This window comes from Mandrillus leucophaeus, unplaced genomic scaffold (genome assembly GCF_000951045.1).
Source record: "Mandrillus leucophaeus isolate KB7577 unplaced genomic scaffold, Mleu.le_1.0 Scaffold676, whole genome shotgun sequence".
Taxonomy (NCBI): domain Eukaryota; kingdom Metazoa; phylum Chordata; class Mammalia; order Primates; family Cercopithecidae; genus Mandrillus; species Mandrillus leucophaeus.
This window is the reverse complement of record NW_012107319.1, coordinates 231,690-254,221: the sequence shown is the minus strand read 5'-3', so window position 1 is coordinate 254,221 and position 22,532 is coordinate 231,690. Positions and strand designations below refer to the sequence as shown.

The following is a 22,532-nucleotide window of genomic DNA, read 5'->3' as shown; positions in this document are numbered from 1 at the left end:
AGTTTTTGGTTTTAAACTTTTCTTTAATAAGTATTTTCTCCCTGTGCAGAATACTGTGGACTCTAGGTACCTAAAGTGAAGCTATTAATATGTATCTATGCTATGTTTGTTCTGTTGTTTTAAAACAAGTTTTTAATATTGAGGCTTGGGAATTCTACCACTGTCCTTAAGGACAGCATAGTGCCATGAACTATTTTGTTTATTTTATTTTATTTTATTTTATTTTAATTTTTTGAGACAGAGTCTTGCTCTGTTACCCAGGCTGGAATGCAGTGGTGCAATCTCGGCTCACTGCAACCTCTGCCTCCTGGGTGCAAGCAATTCTCTGCCTCAGCCTCCTGAGTAATTGGGATTACAGGTGCCCATCATCCCGCTCAGCTAACTTTTGTACGTTTAGTAGAGATGGTTTCACCGTCTTGCCTAGGCTGGTCTTGAACTCCTGACCTCATGATTCACCTGCCTCGGCCTCCCAAAGTGCTAGGATTACAGTTGTGAGCCAGCATGCCCGGCCTTGTTTTAATTTTTAAAGGAGAATTTTATTTTATTTTTTCACTTAGATCCTTAGGCCAAATCAAATGTCACTTCCCTAGGGGTTATTATTTTATCGCCCTCTTCAGTTGCTCAGAGGTCCCCCTTTTATTTTCCTAGCTGTCTATAAGGATCTCAGGTTCAGCATCTATCCTCATGTAAGTCCAAGGTAATATTCATGTCTCTATATGGACAGTTAATCTGCATCCCCTAGAAATGTGGCTTTTCCTGAGCCTGATAACCCCTCTTAAACATCTATTGAGCCATTTTGCAAATTATCTGGTTTTACATTTCTTCTTTGTTGTTGGCGCCTAGGAATTTCTCTTATTTTCCTTTAAGCTCATCTGTATATTTCACTTCATTATTTTGATTACATGTTATTTACTGTTTACTTATGTAGCAAGAGGTGTGCTTTGTTGCTACAGTCAGGTTGTAAGAAGTGTACTGAAAAATAATATAATTTGTTGTTGAACCAATTCCTTTATTTTCTTTATTTATCAATGTTTATCTTCCTTCCCATTCTTGATTTCCTTTATTTTGCATTGACCCCATGTAGAGACAACCTCATAATTTCAGATCCTGTCCTAAGTGAAATCTATGTCTATGTAGAGTCTTTCATTTCTTTTCACCCACCAAATTAGTCTCCAGATGTGCCTAGGTACTTACTGTATAATTTTTTACCCTATAATTTAAAACTGTATACATAAAATACTTATGGGGTGAGAAGGTATAAATTCTTCTAGCTGAAAGAAATGTAATTAGTGTTTTGGCAAATTTGAGTGTGTCATTGCAAAATTTTGTTCTGTAGGTTAGTGGTGTGGTTTGGTATAAAGAGAAGTAATAGAAATGTTCACAACAGAGACCCAGGATATAAAAGTCTCTTTGTGTTTTTCATTACAAGGTCATTACTTGCCATTCTTTACAAAATAAACATGAAGAATTGTTTCCAGGTTCTAAAGTTCAAGAGTTTTTGGACAAGCTTAGCAAAATGGTAAGTGAAATACTTAAAGAACGGTAACTGAAAAGCAAAAATTTGAAGATGTATATTTTCATAGCAATAGAGATAGGATTATTATTTCTAAAAGCTTAAAGTGTGTCTAAACATTTCCATTCAAAAAGGCTACATTAAACTTCTGCAACTTTACAATTTATATAACCAAGAGGTGGCAGTATTCCATTTAGTTTCCTTTGGAAACTCATTCTTTAGGGGTAAAATTTTCAGATATATTCTAATTAACTTTTAAAACAAGTATTAATAAATACTACTATTATCACATGTACTTAAAATAATTATAATTGAGTAGCACTTTTTGAGAATAAGAACATGAAAGCATTACTGTAGAGAATAGTTTGATCTGAACAGCCAAAAATTAGACATTTTCAACATCAGCATATGGGTGGTTTACATCTAAAATGCTTTGTTACTAGATGGTCTCTTTGGTGTTCTACTCTGTCTTAAATACTGATTAGTTTATTTTATAACACTATGAAAACAGTGATTTATCTTCAGGCCTAACTAGTTAATAAGGGGAATAGTTTGGATTGAGAGTTCATAACATCATCATTATCCTTCAACATTTTCTTCAAGAAGAAAATAATAAACGTTTATGAACATTTTCATCTATTGAAAATACATACAAATACAATCTTCAGCTATTAGTATTACAATGAAAACAGCTAACATAAATAATTGAAACAGATTTCAATCCCAAATTCTAAATATATTCCAAAAAATCTTAAATGAAAGCTTACTGGAGGCACAAATTCTCTTTTACAAGTATATCCTGGCAAGAATTGACTTAACGGTCAATTATTACAAACAAAATCCAGGTTTCTTAATTAAAATACAAAATATTGGCTCTCCTACTTAGCCTGAAATAAGTTATGGAGGAGGCTGCAATTATGCTGGCGCCTTCTAATGCCACTGATGGTCAGAGTCTGTCAGTGTTTGTATAAAAACCAGTTTCTTTAGAGCTTTGCAACAGTGCTGTGGATTGTTACTTCCTTAGCAAAAGCTTGGCATCAAAATTCTAAAACAGAAGTTTAGGGGTTTTTGTTTTTGAGTTTGGTCTGAACACCAAAAGACTTTCATTTTTACTCTCATTAACGTGGAAAAAGTAAATTCTACCATTTATTATAATTAAGTTTTTGAACTTGAGAATTTTATATTTAAATATGTATATAAAAGTTATGAATTGGGTATATTTGGCAAATAATACTAAATATAGATTAATGAACCACTCATAGCAATTTTGAAACAAGTTTTAAACAAAATCTTTATATATTTGAGTGATAGTTATTTTTATTTGGTAAGCCCAAGTAAGTTTTTATAATTGATTTTATCAAAATGAATAAAATGCATTTATTTTTCAGTTATCAGTGTTAGTGGCAAAGTCTTTTTAAATGACTTATTTATTCATGTAAGGCTCCTTAACCTTATTACTTAAGAAAGACTTCTAGGACAGAATAGGTTACACTAGTTGTAATTTTATCTTTCTTCTACTCACTTGCTTCTCAATTGGAAGAATGGAAATGACAGTCAAATTGTCTACGGCTGGTCAGTGAGACTTGGGAAGAGAAAGAGCAAAAACCATGAATTGATTTTTATACCTTGGATTCATACTATGTTTGCTTACTTCTATGTAGTGTTTCTCAAGGAATTTAGTGTTGTTATAGGTCTTATTGGCATAAGAAAATATCCTTTAGTAGATAATCTTTTTGACTGCTATGTATTAAACTGGAGAATGCATTTTTTTGAGCTGCATTATCATATAAACTGTGTAAAAGCTTATATGGACCAGTCACAATTGTGACATACATTTCTTAAACTTTGATACAGTATTAGTAAAGTAATAAATGACATGAATAATTATTAATGTTAATTTAATAGTTGTCATTGCTTATAGATGGTTTGTAAATATTTTTAAGCAAATTTGTAAATTTCACTCTATGAATATTCATTCTATTGTACATCTATATGTCAAACACTGTTTCTACAACACTGAGCTACAATAATGCATAGGAAGAAATTTCCATCCTTCAAGAAGTAGTAAAATATTACAACACTTGACACTTATTATTTATTTTGTGTCAGGCCCCATGCCAAGTCTTTTAATGTTTATTAGCTTATTTAAACTTCATAAAACCCTAAGTGATAGCACCTGCCATTATCTCCATTTGACAGATCAGGAAACTGAGGCAGAAAGTGGTTACACAATTATGAAATGGTGGAGTCGGAATACAAATTTAGTCTAGTTCCTGAGCAGAGGCTTTTAATTGTGTTATTTTGCTTCTCCTTTTATATCAAGATAGATGTACTCTTTTCCAGATGTTCTGGTTGAAAATCAGTCTTATGATATGTTTTGCATGATGGCAATCAGCTCCTTAGATAATCACCTACTTAGCTCCTTAGATAATGTGATTCCATAGTAAAATTTGTTTGGAAAATGCTATATACTATACCTCCCTTTCACTACCATATTTTTAAAAATCTAAATGTGCAGTAGCATGCTAAATGCTTTGGGCTATCTCTTTGTAAAGGTATGAAAATTATACACTTCTCCACTGTGATCTGAATAATACATGTGACAAATGCTATGATAATGATTACTTTACATTTATGAAAGAATATTCACATGCTGCATCCTTTGACAATTATAAAAATCTTCTGAAATATATATTATTAATATCCCTCTTTAAGGTGAAGAAACTGAGGCAGAGGTGTTAAGTGACATTTCTTACATGTAACAAAGCAGGTAGTAGCAAAACAAGTGCTTGAAGGCATATAGGCAATTATCTATATGTTTTAGATGATTCTTATACCAAGCTATTAGTTGGTTGTGTATTGCTTACTTCAAAGATGAACAAGCTAACTTTTTCTCTTTTCACTCATCATATTCAGAAGGTGACAGCCTCCCTTAACACTAATGGAAAACCTCAGGGTAGATGTGCATTTTAATTTTATTTCCTTGTGCAGTGGAAGAACAATTAGTCAATCAAGCCTATTTTTCTCTATTGCTACTGCACTGGGATACCATAGGAAAAGATTTGAGATGTGCTGTTAAAACAATGAGGAAATGTCACTAAGGAGAGAAATGCTGTATGTCCTCCAGGATATTAGGAGATTGTACAGAACGATAACAGCATGAAATCCCTGGCTTTGTCTAACTTTGTCTATCCATAGACATAACAATTTTATTTGGGGAAATGATCTTTTCGTAGTAATTCTTAAGTCTTTTTCTCTTCATCAAGTGATGAAACAGAAATACAAGCTTTGAGTCCCAGGTTGTCAGTGTGAAGTAACCAATGGAAAAGCTCACAAGAATCTCAGTTTTACTGGGCGAAGTGCCTGTGATAATAAGTTATGAAACATGTTGACTTTTATGAAGCATTTTCTCATACATGTTCTCATTTAATGGGTTCAACAGCCTCATGATAAGGGGCTCTTTTTTCCACCATTTCACAGATGAAGAAACTAAGATTCAGAAATGTGACTCTTTGCTGTTACTCTGTAGTTGTGTGATTCCACTGTGACTTTTCCAAGGTCATTCAGACAGTAAGTGACAAAACCAAGATATAAATCTTGTTTCCTGGCTTTAAGCCCTATGCACTTTCCTTGGCAAGCACCATGCTTCTTAAATATCCCTGGCATCAGTCATGGAAGTGGAAAAACTATAAGCAATGGGAACTGAAAAATTTTTACAACATTCTTTGATCACATGATAAGTGATAAGGAATAGAAACTTTCTACTAAAAAGTTTCAAGCATCCAAATGACATTTGGATAATTGCAAATATATAGTATTCATATCATAGAATAATGAGTTTTAAGCTTATGCCCTGTAGTTACTGATTTTATCCTTCCAAGAGATTGTGATTTTATCATATATGGATGATTTATATTTCAATTTGGTAGGAAGATCCTGCTAGCCTGTTCTTGGACTTGTAATTGTAGAGGCAAGCGCCCATTGAAATCTGTATATTTAGATTTATAGAGAAAGCTGAGAGTATTTGAACTGCTCTAGATTTCCATGGAAATAACTGGGCATCTAGAGAGCTCTTGAAAAGCTGACTAGTTGTGAGTGTTGACACTTGTCTGACTCTGTTTAAGAGATGTTATTAGATTGATCTTTTTCTAATGTGCCTTTATCACTGATTTAAGAAGCATGCTTAAAAAATATATATAGGTGTTTAGTATATTTACATATGTGGAGTGTCTGGATTATTGTAGAAATTGTAGACAATTTGGCTTAACTTTATTTCCCTAGAAGTGGTTGGAGGAAAACATACAAATCTTAGAAGACTTTCTAGAAGACACAGTATTAAGTGGGATTGCATATTGGATTAGAGCCTACTAGTAAGAGAAAATATCTCATGCCAGAATATAAAATTATTGGATGGTAAGAAGGTAATTTCTTAGACTCAAAGATAATTATTCATTATAAGTGTGAACTGACAGGATATAATCTCAACAGCTACTTAGGTTATTTTCTTGTGTTTTTACTATAAGGCTGCATATCTCATTAAAATTCAGAGTTATTGCTAGATTCAGTGGCACATGCTTATAAGTGTTAGCTACTCAAGAGGAAAAGGTAGGAGCATTGCCTGAGCCTAGGAGTTATAGTTTATAGTGTGCTGTGATCACGCCTGTGAATAACTGTTGCACTCCAGGATGGGACACATAGTGAGACGCGTCTCTAAAAAACAAATTTAGAGTTATTATTACTGTTATTGTTATTATTATCATGGTTAGTTTTGGCCAGAAATAGTGAAAAAGTTGTGAATATTTCAAAAGAATTTCTATCTACATCTGAAAACACTGAGCTTCTTGGGTTGGGTAAATAAGGTACAATATTTGCATCTGTTTCCACAAAAGCAGTTTAAAAGTAAAATGAAGTTGTAAGATGGGGAGAATATTATTATATTGCAGATTGATGTCATCACTGCCTTGCTGATGAATGTGCAGCTATAAAAATACAACTGTTCTAGAAGAAAGAAGAACTGGAGATTAGGAGAAGAGATGGTAGGATTAAATCCCTCTCTGTAGGAAGAAAGGGGCGGTGAAAGGTGAGAGATAAAGAAAACAGTTACACACTTGAAAGAGAGTTCTAGATAAGAAAACTAGGAGGGATAAGCCTTTTAAAAATGGAGACACAAGATAAAGAGTTTCTTGTAAAATAGAGGAACAAAAGATATAAACAGAATGCAAAGTGTAAGAAAATAAAATCAATACATTTTAAATGTAGGAAGTAACTGGGAAATGAAGATGGAAAGGAGATCCAGTGTAAGAGGAAACTTCAGAAACAAACATTTGCCTCTGAGGAAGATGCATGTGCATGCACACACATGCACATGGCTCTCTCTAAAAACCAAGAAAATGGGAAAACTTCACAACTGAACATATCCAGTATAGATAAGAAGGCTCTTTTTATGTGAGTTCAAATAATGACTGAATTTTTTAAAAGTAGATTTTAAAGCCTTGTAGTGGAGGAGGCTTTATAATTCACATGATGCTATAATCTAAGAAAAAAACTGTAAATAAGAGCAGAGGACTATGTAACAAGTAGATACCATTTTGAAAAATATATTCTTATTCCCTCTGTGAAACAGTAGCACTTTGTGTCTAAGAAACTGCATTTTAAATTCAGTATTAGAAAGACAAACACTTAAGGAAATTGTTCTAGAAACAACTGACCTCTGATTTGGGGAAGAGTAGGAACTGTTTTAATTACTGCTATAGTAAGTACAGAATAGCCTAGTATTTAGTCTGTAAATGGATGGAAAAGGTTTTCTTGATGCAAGCAAGCATCGTGTATCTGTTTAAAGAATAATTTATTACATATCATAGAAACTTAGCAGCAATCAGGGAAAAAATAAAAAATCTTTCTCTAATTTGAAGTTGTTATATTACTGAAATATATAGCTTATTATATGTGATTTATATGTTGCCAAGATTATTTGTTAGGCGTTCTCAACTTTGGCTACATATTAATCAGTATTGAAAAATACTAATGCTTGGGATCATTCTCAAGAGTTGTGGTATAATTGGTCTTGGGTGTGGTCCCACCCTTAGTATTTCTTAAAATGTCCTCCTGTCCCCATTTGTGATTCTAATGTGCAGCCTGGTTTGAGAACCTTTGTGTTAGAGGGATATTTACACGTACAGCTTGAATATTAATAATTATTGTTATGTTCCCCACTATTATATTTCTTTAGTGTATTATATCTTAGGAAGCAGATAGTCCATATCCTCTCATATCACAGAATATTAATAGATCTTGGATGATGTACACACAAGTTCTTTATATTCCTGATGGACGATTTCTGTCATGTATCTTGGGCCAATTTGTTAGGCTGTAAATTTATCTTAAAGGTTTTGAAGAAGACCCTATAAAATATTGTCTGCTTCCTAGAAAAAAATAATGCTATGGAATAGTAGGGCCATTTAATTAAAACATTACAGATAATAGTAAGTCTGCCATCAAGGCCATTTTGCATTAGGTAATTTTTAAATTTTCTCCAAATTGTCTCATTGTGAACATATCATGACTAGTGACATTTATAGATTTTACTTTCTACTCAGGATCAAGGTGCTGTTAGTGGGAATTTTGGGGTAAATTGGCAGCTGTGTCTTTCATGAACTGTCACACTACTACAGGTTTTGAATTGGTCAACTTACTGGTAAGACACTTGTAGTTAGAGTCAGCCATCTAGAAAAGTATAAATAGTGTGGGCTTATAAGCATTTACTTTGATACTCACAGACATGCCTTTAGTGCATTCTTTCATGCTCCAGACCCCACTTCATCTCAGGTCTACTGTGTGTTTCATGTCTGCATGTACCTACTGAGCCTTAGCAGGTGTGCTTTTAATTGCTAATGGTCCTTAAACAAAAATGGTCATTTTCAGGGCTTCTTACATTGTAATATGGGTCATAAAAACAGCACCAGCAAAACAAAACAAAACACATACAATAAGCAATTACAGTGCGAAGGAATGAAGTGTTAATTGACAGGAATAGAAGTTGCTCATTTGGGTCAAGGGCTACTTCAATTCAGTAGGCCGTTCTTGTAATGATAGACCAAGGTATTTTGCAAGTTCTAATGTAATTCTTTACATAATGCTTTCACTTCTGAGTTATTACAATTGCCTAGTATTGACAGAAGTTTGTAGTTAGATTCATAACTCTGGGGTAAGATGTGTAATTGGCAAGTTTCTTTATGAAAGGAAACTTCAGAAGGTCAGGAGAGCCTACATACTAAGTGATGCAGCAATTCATCAACTCATCAGCTTAATGAATCCTTATAAGTATTACTTCAGCGAGAACTGCCCTTAAAAAATTCCCTGGAATATTGTTCAACTTTGTTAAGAAAATGGACTGTTATGCAAATATTAACTGAACCACTAATATGTACTGCTTTATACCAGTGACCAAAATAAACTCAGCCCTTCTTTTCATGCAGTTTGCTTTACAGTTAAAGTCTCAAGAAAAAACTAGAAATCTCCCTTGATTAATAACTACATTGAAATAATAATTTTATGTCCTTAAATATATTCGTAGGATAACATTTACTCTCAAGAAATAATATAAAAACAATCTTAGGAACATGTAATAATACAAAGCATACTGAAAAATCTTCTGTTCATTTAAAACTAGTCAGTAATGTCACCATCCATGAAAAATAATACCCAACATTTCAAAAGTTTTTGGTGACTGTATTTTATTATGCATTTTCAAGTCTTCCTTAACAACTAGTAATCAAGATGGACAAAAAGCCTATGCTGCCCGTGATTACAATCCCTTTCAGGTTATAACAAGCAAATCTAAGTCAGATGGTGGTGGTGTGGCACTGCTCTGCCTTCCTTTGGACCACACCGTATTCTCTATTTATATGTTTTTCACTCAAAGAGAGTGAACTGAAGTAATTTAATACCATAGATGCTGCTTTGTTATGCATTTGTGCATGTAGTCACTAAAAAGAGTCTAGAAGGTGATACCTTCCCTAAATTCCCCCACTGCTTCCAGCCTCTTCAACATTCTAAGTGGCCTTATCTCCACCCTTTCCCCTTACTTCCTCCAACACAATGTAAGATAGCTTTTGCTCAAGATTTTATAATCACATTCAAAGGATTTTGAATTTTGTTTTAATTTGAGAGACAATTTAGAAAGCAGATGCCATTTACATTGGGTATTTGTCTTTCACTGAAGTCATATCTTTGTATTAAGAGATTTTTCTCCTAATAGAGAGAAAGGAAAAATGTTTTCAAGGAGAAAACAACACAAAACAAAAAGCCAAAAGTGAAAAAGAAAGGTCCTTCTAGAGCAACACAGACTTAAATGCTTCAAATTTTTTTGGAGCAAGGTTCTTTTAAAAAGCTAAAAAAAAAAATTGGTTGATTGGACATAGTTGGTTTATATATCAATGGATGAAATGTATCAGATTTTAATGAGAGAGTGAAAAATGAATAGAAAGAATGACAGTGGAGAAATACTTCTTACATGACTTCCATTGTCTCTGTTCCTCACCAGAAATTTCCTAACATTAGGATATATCCGGGGAAATGCTACATTGTGAAAAGTAGATTTTTACAAGGCTCCTTTTTTTTTTTTTTTTTGAAATGTGCTTATCTTTAGACACAATTATTGTGATGCCCTGGGTGTTTTTCCTGTCCCCATGTCTTCTTTCTCAGCATATGCTTATTCCGTATGTTCAATGCCTTATACAATTTTAAATACATACTCTGAAATTTGGAATGTTTATACTTTGAAGTTGCAAAATACTTTATCCTTCAAATTGCTCTCACTACAAATCTACCTGAGAATTCAAATGATGGAGTAAAATACATGTACTTTTAGTTGAAAATGAATCTGACTTTTTGTTTGCTGGTTACTATTTCCTCTTTATTCCTGGAAGCCTTTTTCTTTATTTTCTTTCCCTCACTGTACAAGTTGATCTTTTTGAAAAATAAGTGTTTGCCAAATCTAGTCTGAGTTGGAAGGGAAAGTCGGCGGGGAGGGTGATTACTTAATATTCTGACTAAGAATACTAGCAACTGATTTCCAATATAGAGGTAGGCTATATGCCTGGTGAAACAATTAAATTATAATTACACTGATTGATATTATACATCATGCTTTGGGAAAATGAGTTTTAAGACTTGTGATGCCTAGTCTCATTTTTATTTTTCACATGTATCTTAGAAAAAAAATCACATATGGAAGATAATAAGAGTTGTTTCTTCCTCTAGTGTGGTAAATTTTTACTTTGTAATTCTGTGCTGTGCTCTAGAGACAAATGAAGCAAAATCATAACTTTGATGATTTATTTTAAAATATTGAGAACTGTAGCCTACTTTAGGATGTTTTATAAATGCAGAGAAACTTTTTGTCTTAAAGCAATTGATTTGACTTTGTTTCTTAGTTTAGTTTGGATATTAAATAAGCACTGTCAAGAATTTTAGCCATTTAAACTATTTCTTTTTGAAGTGGTGTTTCTTAACTTACTTTCAACCTGCTCTATTGCTATTCTTTGTGATACCTATTTTACAAGGGTGTTCCATGTATGTCAGCATTTGGGTCTGCTACTGTGGCATCCTACATGACTATTCATAATTAAATTTCAGTAAAGCAAATATTAAATAGCAACATCAAGTTTTCGTGCAACAACTTTGTATAAAAAAATGATGCATACAATAAGATTCTGCAAGCCCTTTCAGTATTCTGCATTCACCAATAACTGAAGACTTCTGAGAAATATGACTTTTCTTTATACACTCAGAGGAAATATTAAAAAAGAAATTAAACAAGAAACCAGGCGCCTGTAGGTAAAGGAAAAACATTAAAATTTCATAACAGCTCTAGAATTTGCTCGATAAATTTACGTTGGTATCAGAATACTATCCCAGACAATGAAAGTACTGTGAGCCCTAAGGTTAAGTGAGAGCCTGTAAGGAAAATTAGAGCTGCACAAAAACATTGTAGACTTCCAAATTTTAAAGGCATTAAACATTAAGGATAAACACATACTTTGCTCATTTCCTTGGATTAAGTATGGTATTTTAGAAAGGTGTGCACTTTCCCCATTTTACCCATCAAATTTTAAAAACTCAAATTTCAATCTGCATGTAGTCATGAAGATTTGATTTGTGTTTATTTGCATGGGTTAAAACAAATCAGAGTATTGAGTACAATTTATGGGAAATATCTAATTTGTAGGTCTGTGTATATTTCAACTGAAATAACTTAAAAGTTATGAATCATGACACTACATCTTAGGATATTTGTATTTCAACTTTCTGCTTAAAATTTTAATACTTAAAGACTCTTAAAGCTAGATTATCTAATTACTGTTACTGAATTATTACAACTACCATTTTGGCAGCTAGAATATATTTATTAGTGATTAATTCTCTGCTGTATTTTATTTTAAAAGGATTTTCTGTCATTAAGAAACAGTGAGTTAACCTCAATTTACAACTCATCCTTTTATTTTTTAAGAAGTGCATTTTAATGACATACAAAAGCTAGAAATAGTCTCAAATATAGAACTGAGATTCATCAAGCTAACTTAGGCACAACCTGAGACTTAATACAGAAGTGTATTAAGTACATGTCATTGAAAAAAAAGATCTAAAGAAGTACTACGTAAAATGGATGGCAAAATTTTCAGTGTACTACTTGAAAACTGCCTTTTATTTCCCCTAGAATTTGTATGCCCCATGCATCACCGTTCTATGTTAGATGCGTGGTTATAAAATTGTGAAAATGGAGACTTTTCTGGTAGCAAAAGGGTTAAGTTCTTTTTGCTTTACCAGTTTCAAATTACAATGAGAAGCCTCTTCTTTCCCAGCAGGGTTGTGCTTACATTACTCTTTAGATCTCTCTTGAAGAGGGCTGGTATATTTGTGCCTGCTGGAGGTGGAATTAACAGTAAGAAGGAGAAAGGGATTGAATGGATTTACAGGAAGGATTTCAAGTAAATTCAGGGAAACACATTTACTTGAATAGTACAACCTAGAGTATTATTTTACACTAAGACGACACAAAAGATGTTAAAGTTATCACCAAGCTGCCGGACAGATATATATTCCAACACCAAGGTGCAGATCAGCATAGATCTGTGATTGAGAAATCAGGATTTGTTTTGGAAAGAGCTCAAGGGTTGAGAAGAACTCAAGAGCAAGTGAAGATTACTTTGGGAACTACAGTTTATCAGAAGATCAACTTTTGTTAATTCAAATACCAAAGGCCTGATTATCATAAATCCATATAGGAATGCATAGGTCATCTGATCAAATAATATTAATCGTCTTCTGCTACATCAATGCAGCAAAAACTCTTAACAACTGTGGATAATTGGAAATCTGAGTTTCAGCTTTCTTAGAAATAACTACTCTTGACACTTTCCAAAATATTTAAAATAGGAAAGGAAAATCAGTGAGGATGTTGTGCTCAGAAATGTCACTGTCATGAAAAATAGGTAAATTTGTTTTTTCAGCTACTGGGAAAGTGTACCTCCTAGAAACTTAGATTTTTTTTTTTTTTTTTTTTAAGAGGACAAGAAGGACTAAAAAAATCAACTTTTGCTTTTGGACAAAAATGCATCTGACTGTATTTTTACTTAAGGGTATTGTGGGTTTCCTCTGGAGCTGCTGGGTTCTGGTGGGTTATGCAAAAGGAGGTTTGGGAGACAATCATGTTCACTCCAGTTTTATTTATAGAAGACTACGGAACCACGAAAGACGGGAAATACAAAGGGAAATTCTCTCTATCTTGGGTTTGCCTCACAGACCCAGACCATTTTCTCCTGGAAAACAAGCGTCCTCTGCACCTCTCTTTATGCTGGACCTCTACAATGCCATGACCAATGAAGAAAATCCTGAAGAGTCGGAGTACTCAGTAAGGGCATCCCTGGCAGAAGAGACCAGAGGGGCAAGAAAGGGATACCCAGCCTCTCCCAATGGGTATCCTCGTCGCATACAGTTATCTCGGACGACTCCTCTGACCACCCAGAGTCCTCCTCTAGCCAGTCTCCATGATACCAACTTTCTGAATGATGCTGACATGGTCATGAGCTTTGTCAACTTAGGTATGTTGTTCATTTGTTTGTTAATCTATTTTATTACAAAGTGGAAGTTTTTCCTAATAGTAAAGGAGCTGCTTGGTAGGTGGTCATGTTTATATAAAGTCATTTTCTCTAACTCTCCTCTTTAGCTTCTGTTTTGTTTCTTTCATTCATGCTATGTAAGATTTTGCCTTAGGCAAAAAGTCATATATATGTATATATATTTAATATGAATAGTTAAATTTAAACACTGATAGTGTGGGTCTTTTTAGATCTTGTTAAAATTTCAACCTCACTTAAATATATGAATGCAAAGGCAATAATCTAAAAACAGGGACATTTATGAGGATAGCTATGCTATGGGTAAAAATAAAAAAAAGAAACGAGCACTTACAGATGGGAAAGTAAAAGTGACATTCTGAACCACTTTTTTTTTAAGTGATTTAAAGCACATATAAGTATATATTCACATACTACTTAAAAATCTCTCATCTAGGGGAAGCAACTACTGTAAAAATATAGATGTAAAATTAACCAAGATCAAATAGCACCATAAAAGATTACTATCAAGGAATCAAGGAAGGGATTCTGAAATTCTATAATAAATATTTCAGAAATAAAGTTTCAATCTAACAGTTCTTAACTGTAATGTGTAAAATATGTTCTACCTACTTGATTTTTTTCACAGGCAAGAAAAATGTAAAACATCCTTTAGGGGTCTTTATCTATACAAAATTTTTCTTCTACATGAGATAAAATATTTAATTGTAATTTTCTGTAAACCACAACAGTATCAGTGAGAACATTTTAAAATTATGTCTTAGTCATAGCTGGTACTTCATGATGGTTTTTAAATACTGATAATGTCAAATGATAATTTAGTTCCCAGTATTCCCTCTCACAATAATATTATGGATTACCAATTTCAAATGATCTTATAAGGGCTGTTGTTTTCTTTAAATGTTTTAGTAAAAATCGAAGGTGAAATTTACTATCTTCTGGCAGGCAAAGGAAAATAACATCGAATGTATTTTATTTTTGAAGATTAAAAATTCTATCAACAAATTTAATCCACTGGGAAGAATTGAGAACTTTATGATGTTACAGCTTTTAGAACTTTGTTTTACAAATGCAATCTGCTTTGACTTAAAATTAATATGTTTTATAAAACACTTAATTAAAAACTTCCTTATGTAACATCTCAAAGGAAATATTCTTTGAAAAGTCAGATTATCAACAAATCTTAATAACATATGAATGCTTTTATAATATATGTTGCTTAATATACTCTGCTCATTTGCTCTTAGCAATCCTAGCATGAAGGATAAGGTACTTAATAAATCATATGTTTTATGTTACTAGAGACAAAGCTCTCATTATTAAGTGAGTAAGTCATCATTTGTTGCACTAATCAGGTGTCCTGGAGGCCTTTTCTTCTACATGTAATTAACAGACTTCACATGGAACTTTTTAGCCTTTAAAATATAGCTTAATGTCAAGTTAATTTGATTGCTTTTACCTAGTATAAGGGACATGCAAACGTAGCTTGTGGTACGTTTTGCTTTGTAACATTTCTAAAGTATTATTCAAGAATTTAAAGTAGTGTAAATATTTTAGTAGAAAAATTTCAATCTAGCAAAATTTATATATTCATAAACCATTGAGAAAATCAGGTCATATCATCTAAAATCTGACAAAGAAGCATATATATGTTACATATTTTAATAAACAATAGCTCAGTCATGAATGTCATATTTTATTAGAATTGTTCTGATCATTTACAAGATAAGTGTAAGCATGATTTTTCAATTTACATGTTTATTTTTTATAAATCTACGTAGAGTAAGAAAGTCAAAACAAATAATAGTTTTATTCGTTGATTCCTAGAACTTTTTTATTATTGAGAAACACATTTAAAAATAAATGACATTTTAATTACATTATTCACATTATAATAACATAGCAGTTTATTAGCTTATTGCCTATATGAAGAAATACAATTATTCATTAGACTCTAGAGAAACAATGTTAGTTATAAGCTTTAGAGAAATTGTGTATTTATTTTTATCATGCTTGAACTGCTGAATAGTACTTTATACTCAATAACAAGCTATTGTTTCTTCTTTATTTAATAATTCCAAACTGTCTTACATGAAATTACTGACAAACTGATTCTGACAGTAGGTGAGTTTTTCTTGGTAGACTTTAAGGAAAATTAAACAACAGTTTAATTATCCTTTGATCATGCCTTCTAATAAATCCAAAACTTATAGTCGATCACTACTTAGTAAAAAGCTTTAACTTTTGTATTTCTTTTATAATCAAATAAATAAGCATACTCAGAAAAGGTGAAAGTGTAATAACATTATTAGCTGCAATAAGAGTGTCAGTGCATTTTAAATGTAATATCCATCAGCAAATATTACCTGTAGTTTATTTCGTGTTCTTATAAGACTAAAAAGGATTAAATTTTATTTTTTCAGTATCTTAAAATATATGCATATAGCTGAGACTAAGTACAAATGAGTCACGTTAGTAATAGTCAAGGGATTTGTATTGAGGAAGTCACCTGGATATTTAAATATGTGAAAAGAATCTGTTGACATTTCTCATAATTAGAAGAATTATATGAAAAGGATCTAGTAGCATCCTTTTCAAAAATGCTTGTGTGTTGCCCTTCTCAAGTCAAATAACGGATTTTCTACAGTTACCTTTTCATTCAGAAATGCCTTTTTCAACATAGTTTTGGTCATGAAGAACAATTAAGCTTAACCCAAACTCAGAATCATGTTTAACAAAATACCCACTGTTTAAAATTCAGATGAGATTAGTTTTATGTTCATAAGTGAAAAATAGATTTGAATTTACTAAAAGAAAAATAAAATGTAAATAAATTGCGTAAGGCATGCAAACATCTGAATGTGAAACCAAAAACATCATTTTAACCTTTATTTTACTGACTTGTTTATTTTGAAGAAATGAATATAAATTATTAGTTGTGTGAAGAGAAATATTTTTTCTATCATATTCATTATTCTTAGGCCACTTTTATCAGTCTCATAGTATTAAATTTTACAGGTTGAATTATTTGCTTTTTCCCTAAAACTGTTGAATGTCAGTGGAATTTTTGCTTAGTCAATATAACATTATTTTGTTAATAATAATGTCTTTCTGTTTAGTTTTCTTTTTTAACCATCTCTTTGTCAAAAGTGCTAAGTGTTAGTATATGTATTAAATACCAACACAAGTTAAAGACATGATTAGATAACTTGCTTACATTATTTATCTCTTGTTTACACAAAGAAAACATGTAGTGTATTTCTAAGATCTTTTAGTTAGAAGCCAATTTTGATTACTTGATGACATTGTCCCCACAATGACATAACACTAGATGTTTTAGAGGAAGTAAAAAACAGTAAAAACAGGAAAATTACTTTTATATTATTCTTTGTATCTACATATTCCTCTGGAAAAAGTTGAACTTTGAGTTTATTAATGGTTTTTCTCTTAGATATATTTCAAGAAGATGTTTTAATTCCAAGCATAAAAGTATTTAAATGTGCTGTTAAATTTTTTAAATATGAGAACATACTTAGTATGTTATCATGAAAGAAAAAACGCTTTCAAAAACTTTAAACCTTTTTTGCCTACTTACCCTAATCATTAAGTTCTCTTGGTACTGGAAGGAAAAAATGCTTATGTTCTCAGTTGACAGATTTGAAAGGCATCATTGATAATTTATTGTTGTTTTTGGCTGAATCAAGTGCCCAGTGGAAAGGAATTTATATACAAATCTGCCTAAAGATGCCTATCGATGTAGTCTCTCCAACAGTTATTAACACTTGTGCAACATAAACACACCCATAAACACATGGAAGTTTTTTTTGAAGGGGGATGGGTTGGAAGGAAAGATAATCTAAAGCCATTATAGTACATATTCATAAATTATGCCTGGAGTAACTAATGCTAATAATGGGCAAAGCAACAATCATTCTGTAAAAGTTTTAACTTTTGAAGAGAAAAATATTGCTGAGTGTGGAGACCTTTTTCTCTCTTCTTCAACAACCCTTCACATTCATAATCGTGACCAACAGGATTCTTTTTCTCCTTTAAAGATGATTGATTATCAAGTGACTGGCATGACAGACACATGCAGGGTTGCCAGAGATAGTTATAATCATAGTTTAATTAAATGCTTTTTTTTTTTTTTTGCAAATTGTAATGGTTACTTACAAATATCAAATTTTAAAGATTAATGAGACGTATTAGCTGGAACTAAGGAGGACTTGGGACTGCCTCAGCCGCCACCTCTGACTCCTTCCCTTTCATTCTTCCATTTTCTGTAATATCACCACTCTCCCTCCTCCCTTCTCATCCCAGCAATTTTTGGCCTTTCCTCCTTGTTCTGTGTCTCTCTAGCCCCAGGCACTCTTGGCACCCCTCTCCTTACCACTCCTACCCTTCCTGGGGTCTGTCTTTGGTCCTGGTTTGCTAGAGGCTTAAATTAGTTGGAAATCAATTAGTTACAGTTTGAGAATTGAGGTACACTCTCCTGTTTTCTTTCCAGTTGAGGAGGAAAAGGTTATGACGTGCCAATTGCAGCCTCCACCCACTGGGAGAAAAGCTCCCCAGGGCACCAGAGCTGCCCTGGCTCTTGCCATCCCCTGTAATTGTTTCTCCATCATCCCATTCTTCTTTGCCTCTTCATCTCTCCCTAAGGATCCCATTGACAGAATTTAATTGTGTTTTGCCTTTATTTTATAAAATAACATTTAAAAGGGAAAATTTCAAGAAAAGTAAAAGAAAGAAAAAGAAATCAACATCGAACAAAAATAATACTCATCAAACATGCCAGTCCTATTTAGTTTATAAAAAACTTTTGCTTATATTATCCTTAATATTCTGTCACTTCCATGAAGAAATTAATTTTGTTTTGAGAAGAGATAATGAGAAAGAATAAAGAGACAAAGAGTAGGATTTAGAGGCATATAGGAATAAGGATGAGACAGAGAAAGAAATAAAATATTTTGGAAAAAGAGCCTGAAAGAAAGAAAAGGAATGAAATGAGTCATAAAAGGCTGGTTTTTGAGTTGTACAGGTGGAGGAGGTGCTGGGAAATCCTCAGTCTACCTCATACTGAACAGCAGCTAATTCAACATCCCCAACCACATCAGCTCGAGGGGAAAACCCTTTCATCCTTACACACTAAAATACCGAAGTGGGGAAGGAGGGGGGTTGTCTCAGTATGTGTGTACAAGGAGCATACAGACAGGCTACTCACATTTACAGTCATAAATAATGTAGTAGCTCAGCTTTAAAAAACCACAGGTTAAAGGAAGAGGCTTCCCTGACGCACAGGAGAGGGGCTGAGATCAGAGGAACCACTGAAAGGGTTGGAGAGAAACAATGAATCCCTTGTTCTAAGTAATATTTATGAGTGCTTCTTTGCACCTTAAGTTCATATTTTATTGGCTGGGCTGTGGGGTTTCCCATTTGCTCATCTCTTAAAATAATACCCTTGGCTAAGATATCCTTTAAAACACACTAGTCAGCCCTGACAAACAGCTCATTTATTTAGGGGGAAAAGGGATCTGTTTTGATTTTGATGTCAGATTGGGATGTTTAAGATTCAGCTCACAGTCTGAGAGTAAGATAAAAATAATGGTGGAGTATTCACCTGACTTTTTCAGAGATGTTTAAAACAATCTGCACAACCAAGTAGTAGTAACCTCTAGTTTGTATGAGTCTTGCCCAAGAAGTTGTGGATAAATGATAATTTTAAAAGGCAGAAACAAAATCTATTAAAATATACAGTGTTTAAAAAGAGAGAGAGAAAAAAAGACTATTTGTAGATTAGTAAGAAAGGTCTTTAGTGGTTTGGGGAGTAAAACAACAACAATAACAAAACAAAAACCCATAAATCAAAAAGAATGCATTAACCTCAACTTGGAAGGCAGTGAATTAAATACATATTACATAACTCTTAGAAACCAAAACCTTGTATAATTCTGAATATTTGGATGTTGAAATTAAACTGGAGATTGTGCTGTTTTATGACTTCTAAGACAATGAAGATCCTTGTCTTCGATATTGTGTTTGTTCAATTTCTTTCTAGAAAATAATTTTAGCAACTTTTATTGTTCTTGTTAAACAGGTTTCCTAGAGTTGTTAGGAATAAAGAAAATAGTTTTAAAAAGTCAGGATCAACAGATGTAAATCCTGCTTAGATTTTATGCAGGACTATAAGACATGTCTAAACCAAGAAAAGATTTATTAACATGTACACAATCCTTCAACTATTTTAATGCTCTAATGAGATGAGAAGTTCCGTGTTATTTGTTGGGCAGATTTTCTGTCTCTGTTCTGACTCTGTGATTACCCTTTCTATATAGGAGACACAGCCATCTCCAGAATCTTAAGTTCATGGCATATTACTGCTCACATGACTTTAAAGTTTAATTATAAATTAAATTTAATTGCTTTCTTTTCTGTGATTCCATCGCAGAAGTAGAGTAGTATACAGGAAGCCAGAATGCTTGGATTGGAATCCCATATTACATGCTTACTAGCAGCATGAACTTGAGCAAATTATTTAAATTATTTGTGCCTCTGGTTCCTTATCTAAAGATGAAGTGTAGATAATAAGATAATAAGTGCAAATCTCAACTCGATGAATGTTGAGAGAATTTGCAGGAGCAGCTGCATAATCTGTGGACCCTGATGAAAATGAAAATGCAAGCCCCTTGTTCAAAAATTATTAAGAATTTCAAGATGGTGGCAGCAGAGCATTATACCAAGAGCAGGGACCTTCTAAGCCCAGGGCCCTGTGCAACTGCACCGGTCACTTGCCCGTGAGGCTAGTCCTACATGTTTGATTACATGTTGTGGCAACAGAAACCATGTCCCATTCATCACTCCCCGCCTGCCCCACCCACTGAGATGTATCAGCGTTCCCAAAAGAAAAGAGACAGAATGTGCAAACTGAATCATTTAGGAGAGTTTAAGTAAATGTTATAATGTTTATAGTGTTGTGGGCAGAGGTTTTGTTTTGTTTTGTTGCGGCAAAACAAGGGATCATATAGTATCTTGGGATGGCAGGGTAGCCTTCACTACTCCTGGGTAGGGGGCATAGTTACCAGAAAGCTCAGAGGAGAGATATGTGGGGAAGGTGCCCTGATAGAAACTGTGGCATTAGGAGAAAGAGGCCATGCATCTAATCCCTACATACTCAGCAGGGAGGGGTACAGATACCAGGGGATAAATACCCAGACTATATGTTTTGGTCTTCCCTTGGTTCACCCTCACTGAAAGCCAGAGAGCCACAGAACCCATTGCTGCGGTTCCTAAAAGTTAGTCTCTTGGTGAGAATAGCAGAATAGGGAAATGTGAAGAGTGGATCTTGAGGTACAAATGGAAGATATTCAGCACAAGTAGATAAACATTGGTTGTTTAGTCAGCAAGGGTTCTAGAATTACTTCAATTTCAGTGCAAGTTACTGATATATATGTTAATCTTTGTCTTAGTTAATTTATAATAAAATTCAAGAGAATAATAATTTAGTGTGAGAGATAACTACTTCAGGAGTTGGTGAAATAAAGTGGTAAATATAAGCATGGCATGCTGAAAAAAATCCTTCAATTGTGTTTGGGTCAATAATTTCAGCTGATATGTTAAAACCATTTTAGAGAAAATTGAAATTAAAAAACAAAAATTACCCAAAAAACAAAATCCCCTAAAACAAGGAAAAGTAGCGCTTTCAGATCACAATATGAACTGTGGACTGCAATTGCCAATGAAAAAATTCAGTAGGGGAATGAGCAGAATATATGCAAGTATGTAGAGCAAAATGAAGAGCAATATATTTTTCAAATCCCTGTTTATTCTCAGTTGTATGTTATACCTCCTGAAATGATCCATGACTGTGTGTTAGAGCTTTTTTGAATTCTGAGTGGAATCATATGATATTCTCACATGCAGTGTTCGCATTCCATAGTTAATGTTGCAGGCAAAAATAATGTTAGAATGAGGTAGATAGGGATTATTGTCTTTCTGCTTTGCTACCTTTATTCTCCTCTGGCAGAGCTCCTGTGACTCAGAGAGGCAGAATTTAGTAGTGGAGCAGGTATGTCAGCTATTTAGTTCTCATAAATAATCAAGCACTAAACCTTGAGGCCAGAGCCACTCCCTGCCCTTCAATCACAGAGAAATACTGAATAGAACAACTCCTTTCCAGTACCAGTTTGTGTTTTCCATCAAAGTTGCTACAGTTGGCAGTTTCACTTATGTAATTATTAAAAGAGGAAGAGAGGGTGCAACTCAGAAATTGTGTAGCCTCTTCTGCAAATAACCTTGATGCAGACACAAAATACTTATCTAGTGGGGAAGAAATGAAGGTTATTAATTAAATATGCTTTATATCAAAATTTGTGTAGATGTATTCTTCGCTCTGGGTGAAGGAGGGTCACTTGGTTCTCCCTTAACTGTTTTAGTAGGGTTTCAGTGTTAGGGCTTTGGAGCCAGACTGGTTTGAATTCCAGCTGTGTATCCTTGAGCAAACCATTTCACTTTGTTGAAACTATTTCCACATCTAAGTGGAGCTCATAATAGAGAATTGGAGTTAAGATTGTGTAAGGTGAGGTCCTAGACCTTTGAGTCTACATGAGACAAATAATTAATGGTCTCACCTGCTATTACAACTATTTCTACTAGAATATACTATGGAGATCTAATGTTAGAGGAAATCTACGTTCAGCCTACCAGACTTCGTCAAATAAATGCCTTGCTGAAATTCTGAAACATTATGCACATAATTTTTCCTCTGTCTGAAAGAAAAACTTTGAATTTCATTGACTCTTTCTTCAAGTTGGACAGCTGATGGACTCTGTTCCCCCACCAGGGTGCTTTGGAAAAGGCCAGTCTGTGGCAGAGCCTTCATGAGATGG

General features: G+C 33.4%; 1 protein-coding gene across 3 annotated transcripts in view; it reads left to right on the top strand.

Annotated features, from left to right (window-relative positions):
• The first annotated feature begins 12,364 nt into the window (after window positions 1-12,364).
• BMP5 (bone morphogenetic protein 5) overlaps window positions 12,365-22,532 on the top strand; it is a 135,322-nt gene continuing 125,154 nt past the window's right edge. For 2 of the 3 annotated variants that reach the window (XM_012002052.1, XM_012002050.1), the window contains exon 1: window positions 12,365-13,614. In XM_012002052.1, coding sequence (XP_011857442.1) covers window positions 13,125-13,614 — 490 coding nt within the window. In that variant the 5' untranslated portion in view covers window positions 12,365-13,124. The remainder of the gene's footprint in view (window positions 13,615-22,532) is intronic. The other variant, XM_012002051.1, reaches the window with a different exon arrangement.